The sequence below is a fragment of the Apostichopus japonicus genome, chromosome 2 (assembly GCF_037975245.1).
Source record: "Apostichopus japonicus isolate 1M-3 chromosome 2, ASM3797524v1, whole genome shotgun sequence".
Lineage (NCBI taxonomy): Eukaryota > Metazoa > Echinodermata > Holothuroidea > Aspidochirotida > Stichopodidae > Apostichopus > Apostichopus japonicus.
Window position 1 is genome coordinate 3,931,629 of NC_092562.1, and position 15,174 is coordinate 3,946,802.

Sequence of the window (15,174 nt, forward strand, 5' to 3'; positions counted from 1 at the left end):
TAGAAAGTCAAATATAGTTCCTCGTGAACCAACTTCAAAAAAATGATTTTACTAACAACATAAAATATTTTCCTCACTGAGATATTTCTTTCGTATTTACCACTACTCAATATAACTGGAAATGATTCGGACCAGCAGGAAATTTCAATATTTTTAGCAGTTATGCTTGGACATCTCATAGTAACTTCCATAGTTCCTGTTATGAAACGTCGCTGTATAAAAGACAGAGCAATTACAGGTAAGCCACACAACTCCACTCTTCCCCAATTCTCAGTCCCATAGATCCACTTTACCGGGACATCCCACCATAAAGTAACCTTACACAGCTCCTGCTATGAAACGTCGCTCAAAAGGAATTTTATCTAGAAAATCACACATGAAGGTTTCATTGCCACTCTAATACCGCCCTTCCCAGCCCGACATAATCCGCTTACGTCACATAACCCAGAACGGGTTTACTTTTTATGGAAGAAGCTAAGACAAAAGCACGAGAACGAAATTCCAATCATGACGTCATTGTTACCAATTGACCGATTATCTGTCCAGATACTTTACACCTTAGTAGTGGGGTATGGTTCCTTCTATAACACGTCAGTAAACAACGAACGTTAACGCAAAATCCTTACATGACGTCACCATTGCATATAATGATCACAATTGCAACCCAATAGTTCCAAAAGACCTGGACACACGTACATAGTAACCATTTTCTTTATAATAGTTACTCAGGATAGACGGGCATTAAATGTTAAACATGACGTCACCATTGGCAAGCTTACCCGTTCCTAGCCCATGTCTTCTTACTCCGGGACACCATAACATGATACCGAACATTGGTTCTTTTATGAGACGTCAATGTTAGCAGGAAATATATTAACAAGAATACGACACATGACGTCATCAATGCCAAAATGAACTGTTGATTGCGCCATTGAATAATTTTGTTTTTCATCCCAAGGGGTTTATTTCGACGAAACCATCGTACTATGTATGTTGTCGTTATTATTGTGTAACTGCAACCATCGATGAAACGTTCTTTGCTTAATGAATACATTAATCCTTCCGACTCTGTAATGATTAAAATACCGTTTCATTGCTCTCTATCTGTCATTGTCGTAAATAGGTAGAAAAACGCCTTTCCCAGATGGTTCAAAATTCTCCTTGTTGTGTCTGTGAACTTTTTCTTAGTGAAGTATATAATTATCCACATCCAAAAACGACTCTTTCCTATTGTTTGAAAAACCACCCTGGTGGCGTGTCCTTTGATTACTCAAGTTGTTTACGCATTTTAGTAAGTTAAGACACCTTGGTATGGTAAAGGTATACATTCCTCAGGTGAGCTACTTCAATCGATCGTTTTGCTGCAATTGAATGGCCGCACCTCTTCATATGGAACAAAATTGAACGTTCCTCTTTAAATCACACTTGGAGCAGAAACTGTTCATTCGTAATATACACTCCTCTCTATAATCAGTTTTCTTGGGTGACGTTTCTTCAGAAGTAAAATCAAACTTATACTTACCTCACAGAAAAAAGGTCATTATTGACTAAACATGGAGCATTCTTGGGAATGTAAGATCTCTTCGTCTGATTATGAGAAGTACAAAGCATTCTTCCCGGATCTGAATAACAAAAATGGTTCTTTTTTCCGTCCATGGATGGATACATTATTGACGATTGATGAAAATCCAAGCGAAAGTTTGAAACCTGTGCCAAGCGAAAGATCGAAAGAAAGAATGTAAGTATCACTACCATCGCATTGGTCATCTTGTATTTCTGGCCATTATAACAATATCTTACTTTTTATTATTTAGTTTCTCCATTATTCGATCTCAAAAAGACGGTTATTTGTTAAAGTAGATCATTGTAATTTCAGTAAGTTTTAAATTAGTGAGCGATTTAACATTAATAATACTATTCTGCTTATAAATGCAATAACGTCTCTCGTAAATATCAGTCTAAACTTTGTGATATCATCTATAAGTCAGCCACACAAAATTCAATCAATACATTCCATAAGCATGTCAATGTGATAACTATGAACTTGTAAGAGTTTATCACAAACTAAACATATATCCTTATATATAAGGGTCACATAAAAAAATACTGTGATCTTTACTTTGTGGAATGTAAATTTTGACTGATCATCATACGTGCATTAAGAAACCAATCTGTTTACTAAACTTCCATATCCCCTCTCCTATATGTGTAGATTTCAACGTTTGTACAATCAGACCGACTGATGCCAGCGTCACACCCTTTTTCATCAGGCTAGTTCAAAACCACGCTTTCGAAGCATTAAGTTGGTTAGGACGGTACAAAAATGTATTCAGTGAGACTTACATGCGGTATTATTGATCGTTTATGGTGTAATTTTGCCCGCATTTTTTTACTTAGCTGTGCTTAATCTATACCGAGTTCCTTGATTCATGTAACTACTGCTGATCACCAAATTGATTGAGTTTATGCACTACGTATCAATGTAACCTGGCAAACTGCACAGAGCTAAATAGAGAGGACACTGCCACGTTTGAAAAGAATACTTAAGTGGAAGAAGCCTTCATAGTATATACGTATTTATCGGCCGCAAACTAACTCAACATTATCAAGTATAATCTAATTTGCAACCTGAGAGCAACACATATTTGAAATTACAACAATCCCAAAAATTTTCAATATAACGAACGTCTAGAGTGTCTGGCGTATGTGACGTCACGGATTCAATTTTCTTCCATACCTCAAAAATTTACTCAATCAGTACAATACCATTATTATGGCAAATGTCATGGTTACAGTGTGTGGTGAAGGAAGGCAGGTGACTGAAGATCCACCAAATAACACTCTATAGGTTTACCTGCGAATTTCCACAACTTAGCGCTCAGGCCTTTTCCATATATTAAAGGGATATTGCGGTTGCAGACATTGTGGCACCAATACGTAAAAGAACAATATTCCACACTATTCATTGAAATATATACCCACATCAATATATTGTTCCTAACTCTCATAGTTGCTTGAAGGTAGCATATTGTTACCAGATAAAACCATTCCTCACTCTAGAGAGTACGGTGATTTGCGAGGTCGTCATTACAGGTGCTCAGAAACAGGCATTTGATTTAATCTAAAACGTGGTGTGTTTAATTTTATTGCCAGTAATTTCTGCATTCACAATTCATTAATATAATATATGGAACATGTTTTGCAATGGTATTATTTTTCTCAGTGGATTAATGATTTTGTATCTTTTGAAGAATGACAAAGACATTTTCGTGACAATAGCCTTAATGACATTGCTAGCTTGCTTCATCTTCCTAGTTTCCTTCATTAATTTTTACAAAAGTTTGAAGAATAAAATTCTCCACGATCCAAAATGCTATTGAGATTAAGTAGTTCTGACCTAAAAATGCAGAAAATACTCAGCAATTATGTTTAAGAATAAACTTCAGCCTCGAAAATATCCTTTGTAAGTCAGCCATGACAGTTGCACATGAGTAAAGCAGCTAAGTTCGGCCCTCAAGTTTGTTACTTACCATCGTGCAAGTAGTACTCAAAGTATATTTGCTATTGATCAAAGTAAGACTCCCTCAAGTCACCCATCTACAATTCTTCCAGTCAGTATAAGTCACACGTGAAAGAGTATATTGGAGGAAATTTCAAATTTTGATGGTTCTGAAATCGCTAATTTAAATGAAATTATAATAAAGCAAATACGCTACATCGTTAGTGATAAGTACTATCGCGACATTTGTTAACATCAACTTAAAGGACTGCTTTAAACTGAATGTAAATTCAGTATTAAGTTAATCCGTCTTGACAAGTGGCATGAATTGGCTAAAGAAATAACTATTTTGTTAAGTAGCTTGAAAACCAGGTGTTCCAAATTTCTATCACACGTTTACCTTTTTTGATTCGAATACGTTTTATAGGGAAGCTTCAATCGAGTTGGACCCCACCGAATTAGAGAAGGGAAACAGTTCAGATGCAACTGTCCACAGATTGGAAACTACATCTCCACAAGATACTGCCCGTAAGCGTCGCAAACCGTCACGACCACATCGCAGCGCAAAAGCAGACGATCCTACTTTTCGTGGAGTTACCGTTGCGGTGAAAACGTACCTCTCTCGCATTCATAGGAGCAGACATTGGCAGTCACAGTTGCTCATCAAGTCTTATTTTAAGTGAGTGTAGATGCAAAGTGAGTTGCCAAAAGTAATGAAAATGTTACGGCAATATATGAGGGCTCTTTTGCCACACACGCAGAAACAAAAATCCAGAGTGAGGCAAAGAGTTTGGAAAACAAACGTGGAAAATGAAAAATGCTCTTGTACAACATGCATATTACAGGAAAATTTAGAAGGCAGAAGGGGTTACAAGTCTGTTATACCGGCTAGGGGAAATTAGGAGCTAGCATCATTTGGAGGGAAAGATCTACCCCTCACCCACCCCTCTTCCCTCCCTTGGCGCCGCCAAATCACATTCATGCATGGTCTTTTCGCTGTTTCAACGAATCTGTTTTATTCCAATTCGGTCCAGGCTATCAAGAATATCTGCATCCCCAATATTTTACTCCTGTCAGCTAATCATCATACTTGAACTGCTTTTTGTTTTCATCTTCAGGGTAAAAGGTTTTAGACTCTCTCGCGCTTGGAGGAATCGTAATAGCTGCACCTATGAGGATAGTTCGACTGACTCAGATTACGTAGAGGGTACTTTCAAAAATAAAGTATGTACAGATCCTGAGGAACCTTCACCAAAACTGAAACTACCAAAAAGATCCTTTCTCGCATACCAAAGACCCATACATCTTGTCGGATACAGTGAGTTTCATTGTCATATATTATCTTGCATGAAGGGTGTCGATACTCCACAACCAGACCCTTTTTAGTAATAAACGAATAATCATAAAATAAACGAACAAACGTTTGATATTGATATGACATCACATATGGAATGTTGGGTTAAACCATGATACATATTTTGCTAATAGGTCAAATAATGGTCTCTGGGGTTCAGATTTAATCACGCATTTCACCCCCACAAAGAAAGCATTTTGTCTCAGTGAGACATTTCAATGTCTATTTTAACCATCCCCACCCCCCCCCCCCCTCCCCCTTTGTCTGTAAACAATATTGACTACCAAAACCTCTGGGAGAATAATTTTCAAAACCTTAAACAATACTGATGATCTTAAATCTCTTCTCATTACTTATTCAGGTGGCAAACAATGCGCATCGTGTAGTGCCAGAAGGACACCTCTATGGCGAGATGCAGAAGACGGCACGCCTCTTTGCAATGCCTGTGGAATCCGGTGAGGATTAAACACAGCTTTTTCTTTTAACATTTATTTGTGTATATTTGAATACAAAGAAATAAACTGTAATGTACTTAAATGGAAATTGCGGTGGCAGACAATTAAACAAATTCCATTCTGTTGGTTGGTTAGTTGAAATAATTGAGAACTATCTTAATCCAACGTATTTTGAGGCGCTAAACATTTTCCTTACACCGGGAAATTGATCCCAGCGTGTGATGTGTGATGTCATGGGGAGGGAAGTATTTCAACAGTCTTTTACTTAATAGGCTTGTAACAGGGTGGCCAGGATCCTATACCCCTGTAAAGTAGGAGAGAACGATAACGTATAGATTCGTCTTTAGGTGTTATACAGCAACAAATTTATTATCCTAATTCATATCGGTCTCCATTTCGCATATAATCACAGTGGAAAGAAATAATAGAAAAACAATGGTAAAACTTCTTTAATAAACTACACTTTACTCTATATCTGTTGGTAAAATGAGCCCAAAACAATACAAACTAATAACACAACTGTTCAGACGGTCCCTGAATGAGGAATTCCTAAGTAAACAATAGTAAGGGGGTTCCCATAGTTAATGCCGACTGCTCATGCGCAGAACAATGTATAGCAACCGGCGCTCAACTGTACGTACGTCCACAAACTTCTGAATTGACCTTTATAGCGGTTGCAATAATTCTGGTTTAACACGTAATTTTGCATCCAGGTAAAACATATCACAAATTAACCTCGAAACACCCTAGCACTGGATTATCATAAGAATAACTAATGAAAAGGCTGAATTAATAATGAAACATAACAACCAATACGTTTTAGTGGCTACAAGTGCAGGCGATTATCGCCTCCTGGACTATACTAACATGCACACCTATAACATTAGGTCTGCTAGTAATAGCGACGATTTACTTCTATCCTGATATTTACTACAGTTGAGTCATTGACTGTAATTTACCATTAGAAAGAATAGTAACATGTTTTACATTTAATGATTAGTTTATTGTTTGTTAAATGATCATAAATATTCATCAACCTACCTGTAAAGCATGAGAGAGCGATAATGTATAGATTCGTCTTTAAGTGATATACAGCTACATATTTATTGTTGTCGCGCGCCCTCTATTAACAAATACTTAATAATTTTTATAGGGGAGTGATAAGTCAACCCTGTTACAGGCTCTTATAATCTTCTTGTTGATTTATCCTCAAAATTAATGGGAAAGGGGGTTGTCACTCAACTGTCTATAAAATTTGGTGGAAGTCATATTTTTGGTGGCGTCGATTCCAGGATCCATTGGGACTAATCATTTACCTTCTCTTTTTTACTATAGTTACAAGAAGTACAGAATTCGTTGCAGTGGATGTTGGTTAATTCCTCGTAAAGATGGAAAGTCATTTACAAATTGTATCCGATGTGGACAGGAATTCCGAGTAACCGTATTCCGTCGAACAAGCAAACATTAACTTGGTGAATTTTTCAACAAAACTTCCCATTATCTTAGCGCATGTTCACTTTTAGGTTTGATGTTAGTATATTGAAAGATATGATACATATTATTTCGGTAACCTTTCTAATTTTCTCCATTTCTGAAGCTGAATTGAGAGAGGATAGAGCACTTTCTTTTGTAAAATAGAAAAGGTAATAAATTTTACGATGCATACGCTCGAAATTTGTCGCAAATAAACACGAATCGACTCCTTAAGTTTGAGAGGTATACTTACAAATTTGACAATTCAATTTGGATGGTCTAAGTTTCCATGATTTCCATTATTCCATGATTTCCATGACCAGTATGTCATTCTGGTTGGTATCTCTTTTTTTAATTTGGTTTTGTCCACATCTTTCAAACGTCCAAAAATTTCTCATTACATAAATATGTTTTTGTCCTTTTGTTTCACAGAAATAGTTTAGAGGTATTCCTTATTCATTGATGCATACATGTTACGTTTTTACTACTTTCACGTGTATATATTATAACTTTTCGATGTTTCAAACTTTTCAGTGTGATATAGTCTAACCTTTGTGAATTTTTTCAATGTTTTATGTGGCCATGTAAAGTTGATACTGTTATAACGTTTTGCGTAATATCAAGTGTTTAACATGTGAAAATGTTAGCCTCGTGTAGAGTAGTGTGTAACATTTGAAAATTATATTGAAAATTTCAGATTTCAATTTTTCATTGTTACTTATAACCTGTCTATGTAACTTTTGGTTGAATTCTGGGGTACAAAAAGTCTGAGCTAAGTTAAGCTAGTTCTTAGCAAAAGTATGCTACCCATCTTCAAAATGAAATTGCCTTGGAAACCTGAGCGACGGTAAGTGGGCCTGTGCATATTGCGTTTCTGGAAAATTCCTTCCAGAAGTTGGCGGCGTACGTTGGCGTGATTATAACATGGATAGGAAGTTGACGTAATCATATGGCGACCATAACGATACCATACCACATGCACTCACTCTTTTGTGCCATTTGAAGGAACCATTAGGTTCATCATATCGAGCAAACAAATAGCTCTACTAACTCACACAGACCTCTGTAGCATATAGAGTAGATGGCATGTACTAGCAACCGGTATTGTAACGTATTGGTTGGACTATCATGACACTTGTGAATTCAATACCACATTTGAGGTAGAAAAGGTGAAAGTATTGTGCCAGCGTCCTGATTTTTGAACCATCGGTTCTTATTCCATACTCTTCAACATGCAAGCCTTTCCCACTTTTATTTTGTGGCAGGGAGTTGGGTGGGATGTACATTACTCTTTTATTGTGGTAGTTACCCTGAAGGCGGTTCCTTGTATTGCCTATGTATGAGGTGTGATAGTTATATATAAATAACCCGCGGTTGGTAGAATATGGATAACCATGTTGCGAGAAGTTCTCAACAGACTGAATATCATAGAGATCTTGCCAAGGTTGCAAAGACAGACCCTCCCACCCCACCGCCCCCCCCCCCCCCCAATAGAGCTCTCTAGTTGGAGTATGTCTTTGCTTGCACTGCTACGTATCATTGGTTAACCGACGCATATAGAAAGAGTACTATCGTTTAAGTGAATGTTAATTAATGTAATTTTTCTAGTTGTACTCAAAATGCATTTAATGAAATCTTAATGTGAGTAGAATAGCAGCAGCCTTTACTGATGGTAAATCTGATATACAAGGAATGTACTGACCAAAAACTGTTATTTCTGGAAGAATTTTCATTTGTTTCATAAATGGAAGACAGAATAGAAGAATGAAATATTTCCATAGTGTGTATTATCTTCATTTTCGTTTCTTTGTTTTAATGCCACCGCATGGAGAATGATTTATGCCATGTGTTACCACATTAAAACAGCTACCCAGTAATAACACGCTTTTAGGGAGGGGGACGAAAGGCCCAGGAACCATGAAGCCTCAGAATCCACTACGGATAAAGCATCCCTGCCTAACCCCTTCGGATCCCCCCTTCCCTTACCTAGTGCTCCCATCGCCATGATGGTTAACAATCAGATGCAATTTTTGAAGAAAATTGGATGAACAAATTAAACAGAAACAGCGCAAATTCGTCAGGGTGCAGCTACGACTTCAGACCTGTTTCCTTCAACATCTCCGAAATGGTACAAAAGAATTAAATACGTATATCACCCAGATGCTTCAAATAAGCTCGTTCTTCATCTGTTTGAAATGAAATATCCTCTGGACTATCCTATTATAAAGACATTCGTGGTAACAGATCAATCACATCATCACAGAAATAAGTTGGATAAAAAACAATGGTATCTTAAAACTATCCGTAGCAATCTAGATGACACCCGTGAGAAATTGTAAAACACAAAAGAACATCGCGCCGGGGTCTGTGCCCCAGTTTAAAAACCCAGGCGAGAAGTTGAAAGGTTTCCCTTGTCCATGCTTTCAAAATGTACATTTAATTCTGAATCTTTCTGAATGCACCTGGTATACATAACGGACCAGACCTAACGTAACTGTAAAATGTTAAGTTTAATGTTAGCTACTACTGTGATGGTAGTTTAAGGTAACACAAACCCCGTTGGGGAGGGGGGCGCTGTTTGATCTTATTATTGCTCATAATGGTTTGATGCAAAAACTGCTTTTATGCCAAAACTTTTCTGATGGTACGAATGCTCTTGATGTTGCGACTATTTTTTTGATGCTGAGACAACATGATTTATTAAAAATAAAAAAACGAGCTATCCAAAATAGAGCCTGGGCATCAGACTGAATTTGTATAATCATTACGTCATGTTACATCATGTGAGTATCACAGGAGTCCCTTGGATGCGCATCTACGGTCAGGTCTCCTGCAGCAACGATAAATTCCATACTAGCGGAACAATTTTGGGAGGATCTTATACTCTGAAAGTTCTCACAGTCACTTATGATTGGCTATTTGTAGCAATTTATTCACTACTATGTTTAGGGCGTTCAATAATTACAGATGCCATTACCCTTTCAATAACATCCCATAATGTTAGTCTACCTCGAGCAGGAACAGCATTTTGCAGATCACCGAGGACTTGAGGTCTGAGAGAGTTAGTCCAATCGGGTCATTTCACAATTACTATTCTTAAGTGACGGTGGTCGATAATTCCCTGTGAGCATAAACATTATATCAGTTTCCTGTTTCTGTTACTCTTCGTTGAGAGAGAAAGGGGAATACATCGGAAGATCATGCAATCTTTAGCATCCAGTTTCTTATGGAATCTCAACACTGTCATTTCTAGCCTTCGTAGCCATTAATTAATTAAATAATTAATTAAACCTCTTGTGTTAGATCTGTGTTCTGTACTCCCTACCTGACCCTACCAGGAGACCACCCCATAATCTTACCATAACACTAAAAGATTTGAAAACAAATGAAAATTAATGTCTTGGCCAATACAGCTTATATTTGGTTTCCAATCAATCCTTGAATACAAGGACATATAAATCAACCAGTCATTATAAAAATATCATTTACACTATACATAGCTTACATTTGTTTTGTTACTTTATTATTGAATTTGCTATAGTGTTATCTTTGAAATAAATAACCATTTTAGTAGTTGCAATTCCTGATATTTACAGAGAAACTCACAGAGTGTGTCTTTACTGGTGAATTTCAGTATCATAGTTAGTAACGTCACTGCTTATAAGAAGAAATCTCTCAATGGTAACGTCCAGTGATAAGTGTCAATAGTATTAAGTGTAGGTTGCCATCTGATATAGCAGGTGGCACAACACAACAATTTTATTACTAAAAAATTACCACATTCAACCAACGGACAAATACTGAAGATGAGCAAAGCAGAAAAGAACACAAATCCGGTTTACACTAATTAAAAAACAAATGGTTCTTTTTTGAGATAAAAGCTTCATGAATATTTGTGGGATTAAAATGATTGTTAAGTAACAATTATTTGTACCTAAAGCTTGAAGGTAGAGCCACACTCAAACACAACAATAGTCGAATCTTAACGCCATCAGCAGTTCCTTCGTCCTACACAGGCTTTCGGCAAAGATTACATTAGAATTATTATGAGTGAAGGTGTGCAATGCAATTTTACCTTAACTAGATATTTTGAAAATTGCTGCATGGTTAACCATTTGGTGTTCGCAGATGCCTAGTCCAAAAGTAGGGTGGAAATGTGTAAGATGAAACATTATTTGATTAAAGTAGAGAGACATAAATAGTAAATGTGGTGAGAACAAGAACGAATGGTCAAAGAAAAATAAACTAATAAATAGATAGAAATGAGATGATGAAAATATCCATAAATTAATTAAATAAGAAAGTTTATCAATAAAACAAAAAAACACATGATAAGATTAAAAAGGTTCACCCCCATGATTCATTTGTAAATCAATCAAGTTTCTTCTTGATGTATTTGCAAATCACTCAAGTAGTTGAAAATAGTTAAAAGGAAAGAAAATGCATAATACTAAATAAGATACTGTCCCCATCTTTCTGGCATATCAAAGACAGAGAGTAACTTATAGACAAACGTTTACAACTCTGAAACAGATTGCATAATAGGGAATTTGTGGTAAATTTCCATATTTTTTGTAAATTTTCCACTCTATGTTAACTCAACCCATTCCAAATACGACTGTTAATTTACAGATACATATCACTTAAATCTTTGGCTTGTATCATCACCTTCATTCTCTCGATTATCACTATCAAAATCATTCACCATCATCCATGACCCTTAATTCTGAAATAAAAGAATTGATAACATCTTCCCTCTCAACTATCAACCTCTTGAAAGCATTTACACAAAAAAAGAACAAAAAACCTCTTACATGGTGACAAAATAGGTTAAATGTTTTATTAATTATGCCAGTGGTTCTTTAGGGAATGTTTCCAAAATGCAAGGGAGCAGAATAATGCATCTGTTACATTAAATTTTGCTGAAAAAGATACAAGTTACATCTAGGTATCTCTCTACATTTGTACAACACAACAGACCGAGTATGCTCTACAATTACCCAAATACAAAGTTCACTCCCATACCCAAGTTAGAAAAACAAGAAATAAAAATTCACACAAAATAAAGGTTTATGGAGGTCTGTAAAACTGTTCTTAACCATATATCCATAACAGTACTCTGATCTGCAAAACTAAGAATATCCTAAAAAGCGTTGTGATCTCTTAAATGGAAGTGATGTGTAAAACTAGTCTTTTCATATCTTTACAGGGGGTACTTCTCTACAGAAGAGACAATACTTAAGCCCGGGTCACATCTGCGTGATTCAACACGCGATTCAACTCGCAACTAAAATCACGCGAATCAGAAAAGTTGCTTCTGAGAAGTTACGCCGATTAGGACATTGCTCTATTGCAAATCAACTCAAATCGACGGCACAACTTTTATTGCGCAACAAGTTGATACCCGTGTCTAACTACGCGATTCAACTTTCAATTGTGTTGCGAGTTGAATCACGTGTTGAATCGCGCAGATGTGACCCGGGCTTTAGACTTGATGAAAACATTTTTATCTCCACTAAATCTGATAGATGTCCCTTTAAATGTAGGAATATTTATTTATTTGTAGGACTGAAAGCTTTTTGGAAGCAAAATGGAAAACAAAACATTGGAATTGGAAGCAGCTGGAATCATATCGTTAAATGGATTTCACGAGAGATTATTCAACATTCATGGCTACAAAGATCACAAGCTCTTGCCAATTTCAGCCACTATAAAGAATACTAACATAACAAAAGTTTGACAGGTTATCTTTCAGCTTTCAACTGATCAATCCTACTAAAGCAAACCTAGTTACATTCGACACTTTTTAACAACCCTGTTATGTTAAGAATGGAAGACAATATTTTCTATACCAAAAGAAAAACCAAATTTTCATAGAAACCAAATAAACTCCCAAGTATAATAGAAACTATCAAAACGAATGCAGCAATCATATAGGCTGTTTCCTCCTCGGAGAGATTAAAAGAGTAAAGCTAAAATCAATCACTCATTAAAACTATTCTACTTTGGATGATAATACAACTTCCTTTATGATCTAATCTACTTGAATAAATCCTGCAAGTTTATCTGAGTCTATAATGTAGCCCACCTCAAATTACTTGTATCGATTGATGCTTTCGTAGCAATCTCAGGCTCATATTGAATACCAAATATTTCTAAGAAAATTATCTACTTAAGTCATTATTATTAATGCATATCAAAGTATTTTAAAGGTGTAAACTGCAATAGTCTTATATTATATTCAATTAAAAATATGTCCTTTTTCACATTGTTTGTTTATACATTGCAGTTATGAACAAAGTTTGCTGTTCTTGGCACAGATTTTCACACCAAAAATATCTGAAGTATTAAATGACATATTGTTAGTGTATGTCATTATCTGTTATATATTATGTCTGGTACTTTCATTATCATATATACAACATTGTATTGAAGAAAGTAATAATCTGTCACTCTACACCTGTTTGTGATCCTCAAATGCCACCAACCCACTCATCAACAAGTATATGCCTCGCCGACCAATCAACTTCACTCCCATAGTCCTCTGTTGTCAAGGTAACATACTGATGCCTCAAGCCTACTTTGATTAGATTTCATCCCTGTTAAATAATTTCAAGATAAATTGTCTCCCAACTGTATCTGAAACTAACCCTTACATACTTCACGTAGTTCCATTTACATGTAACCATGACAGTCTTTAAAATACTTTCTCCAAACTGAACAATCCCCGATGACATTTGAAACACTGCCTTACAAAGTATTTATGTATGAATGTCCAAGAAAGCCTCCAATATAGAACACTTAAGCAGTCATCTGTTATAGATCATTACGTGCATAAAACTTTTGAGGTTTGAGCAGAGGTGGGCAATCCACGCTCATAGAATTAAACCTCCAAACATTTAGAAAGCCTTCAATAACTTTGTACCTTAAATGACCCACTTTCAATGAACTAGACACTGATTTAAGCCTGAGAGAAATGCCGCGTGCTGTTGATATGAAACCGACCAGTGAAAACATGTTCAACAACCACCCAGTGTATATAAATTAACACACGCTCATTTTGTTGCTGCTCGCAGAATTTACCGTTTTGCATTTTAGTCTGCCATTTCGGTCTGGAAAGAATGCAACTGTTTGTTTCCTAGACACATTGAATGGTCAGTTTATTGCTGACTAGAGCATCGTTGGACATGACTACCCAATGGATGCAGTAGTGGACACATTTCTATTGCAAGATCTTTACCTCATCAAGGGTTCTTCTAAAATGTCCTTGATTCCCAAAGAGGTTTGCCACATTTCCTTGCATCTCACATGTGAACCTTCCTCATAAGGGTGAATCCACTTTCAGAATATGCAAGTGTTACAGAGAATATGAATGTGAACCAACCTCAGAGAGTGATACCGGTTCCGACCGACACTGTCGGTACTGTGACGAGTTCGTGAAACTTTCAGAATGTGCCAGTGTTACGACAAAGAATATGTACGTGAACCAACCTCAGAGAGTGAAACCGGTTCGAGCCCACACTGTCGGTACTGTGACGAGTGCGTGAAACTTTCAGAATGTGCCAGTGTTACGACAAAGAATATGTACGTGAACCAACCTCAGAGAGTAAAACCGGTTTCAGCCGACGCTGCCGGTACTGTGACAAGTCTGTGAAACCGGTCCCAGCAGGCACCTTCAATACTGCGACCATCCGGTTCAGGAGATTCTGCATTGACTGTCTTCCACCTCCTCCGCTGCTTCGTCATCTTTGCCAAACACGTCGTCCTCTCCGTTGATCAGTTCACCGATCTGACTGCTGCTGTGCGATGCATAACGCTTCATCTCGTGGTGACCCACCGAGTGGTCCGAACTGGCGGACGAGCAGGGTCTCGGAGATGGCGGGGACGTGGTTGTCTCAACAACGTCAGTCAAGACTCTGGTCTGTGGTTTTGCGGCAAGCATCAGTGGTTTGTAGCCAGGACTGAAAAAAGAAATGGTTAAGACGAGCTAGTTGCTTATGGAAGAAATAATCAATTTGGGAACTTTGGCAAAAATCAGTATAGGCTAGACCTTAGATTTTTGTGTTTGTTTTTGGTTGTCTTAATAATCGTATTCTACTTCTCCTCCAGTTTACTAGAGTACATTCTGATCTGATCAAACACAAATTCAGGTTTACTTTTTTCCAATCAAGGCACAATAACCCTGTAGTTTACCTTCGACAGTTAAAGACGTAAAGTTACGTATATGATATAAGTTATAGGTTTATAGTGTGCACCCTTCTCCTTGTCAAAGACAAAAATGAATTGCTATGAAAATAATGCTACCCCTTGTTATTATTCACCATCAACCATTTGCTTTCAATTTTTGTCAAATCAACTCAACTTTTCATACAATGGTTGCTGTACAGTCACAT

The 15,174-nt window shown here is 36.8% G+C and overlaps 2 protein-coding genes across 4 annotated transcripts in view; one reads left to right on the forward strand and one right to left on the reverse strand.

Annotated features, from left to right (window-relative positions):
• The first annotated feature begins 1,245 nt into the window (after positions 1-1,245).
• On the forward strand, positions 1,246-8,557 carry LOC139974720 (uncharacterized). Its single transcript, XM_071982074.1, has 5 exons — positions 1,246-1,738; positions 3,927-4,178; positions 4,618-4,817; positions 5,215-5,308; positions 6,644-8,557. The coding sequence occupies exons 1-5, from the start codon at positions 1,554-1,556 to the stop codon at positions 6,774-6,776; spliced, it is 864 nt and encodes a 287-aa protein (XP_071838175.1). The 5' UTR covers positions 1,246-1,553; the 3' UTR covers positions 6,777-8,557.
• A 1,616-nt stretch (positions 8,558-10,173) lies between these two features.
• Positions 10,174-15,174, reverse strand: part of LOC139974804 (guanine nucleotide exchange factor subunit RIC1-like) — a 46,964-nt gene continuing 41,963 nt past the window's right edge. For all 3 annotated transcript variants that reach the window (XM_071982247.1, XM_071982256.1, XM_071982240.1), the window contains exon 32: positions 10,174-14,742. In XM_071982247.1, the coding sequence (XP_071838348.1) occupies positions 14,478-14,742 (265 nt within the window). In that variant the 3' untranslated portion in view covers positions 10,174-14,477. The remainder of the gene's footprint in view (positions 14,743-15,174) is intronic.

Bases quoted from the DNA above. Each gene is read 5' to 3' on its own strand.
- LOC139974720 (XM_071982074.1), top strand. From the start codon at position 1,554: ATGGAGCATTCTTGGGAATGTAAGATCTCTTCGTCTGATTATGAGAAG. The intron at 4,179-4,617 runs GTGAGTGTAGAT...TTTCATCTTCAG, and splicing joins CTCATCAAGTCTTATTTTAA to GGTAAAAGGTTTTAGACTCT. The intron at 4,818-5,214 runs GTGAGTTTCATT...TTACTTATTCAG, and splicing joins CATACATCTTGTCGGATACA to GTGGCAAACAATGCGCATCG.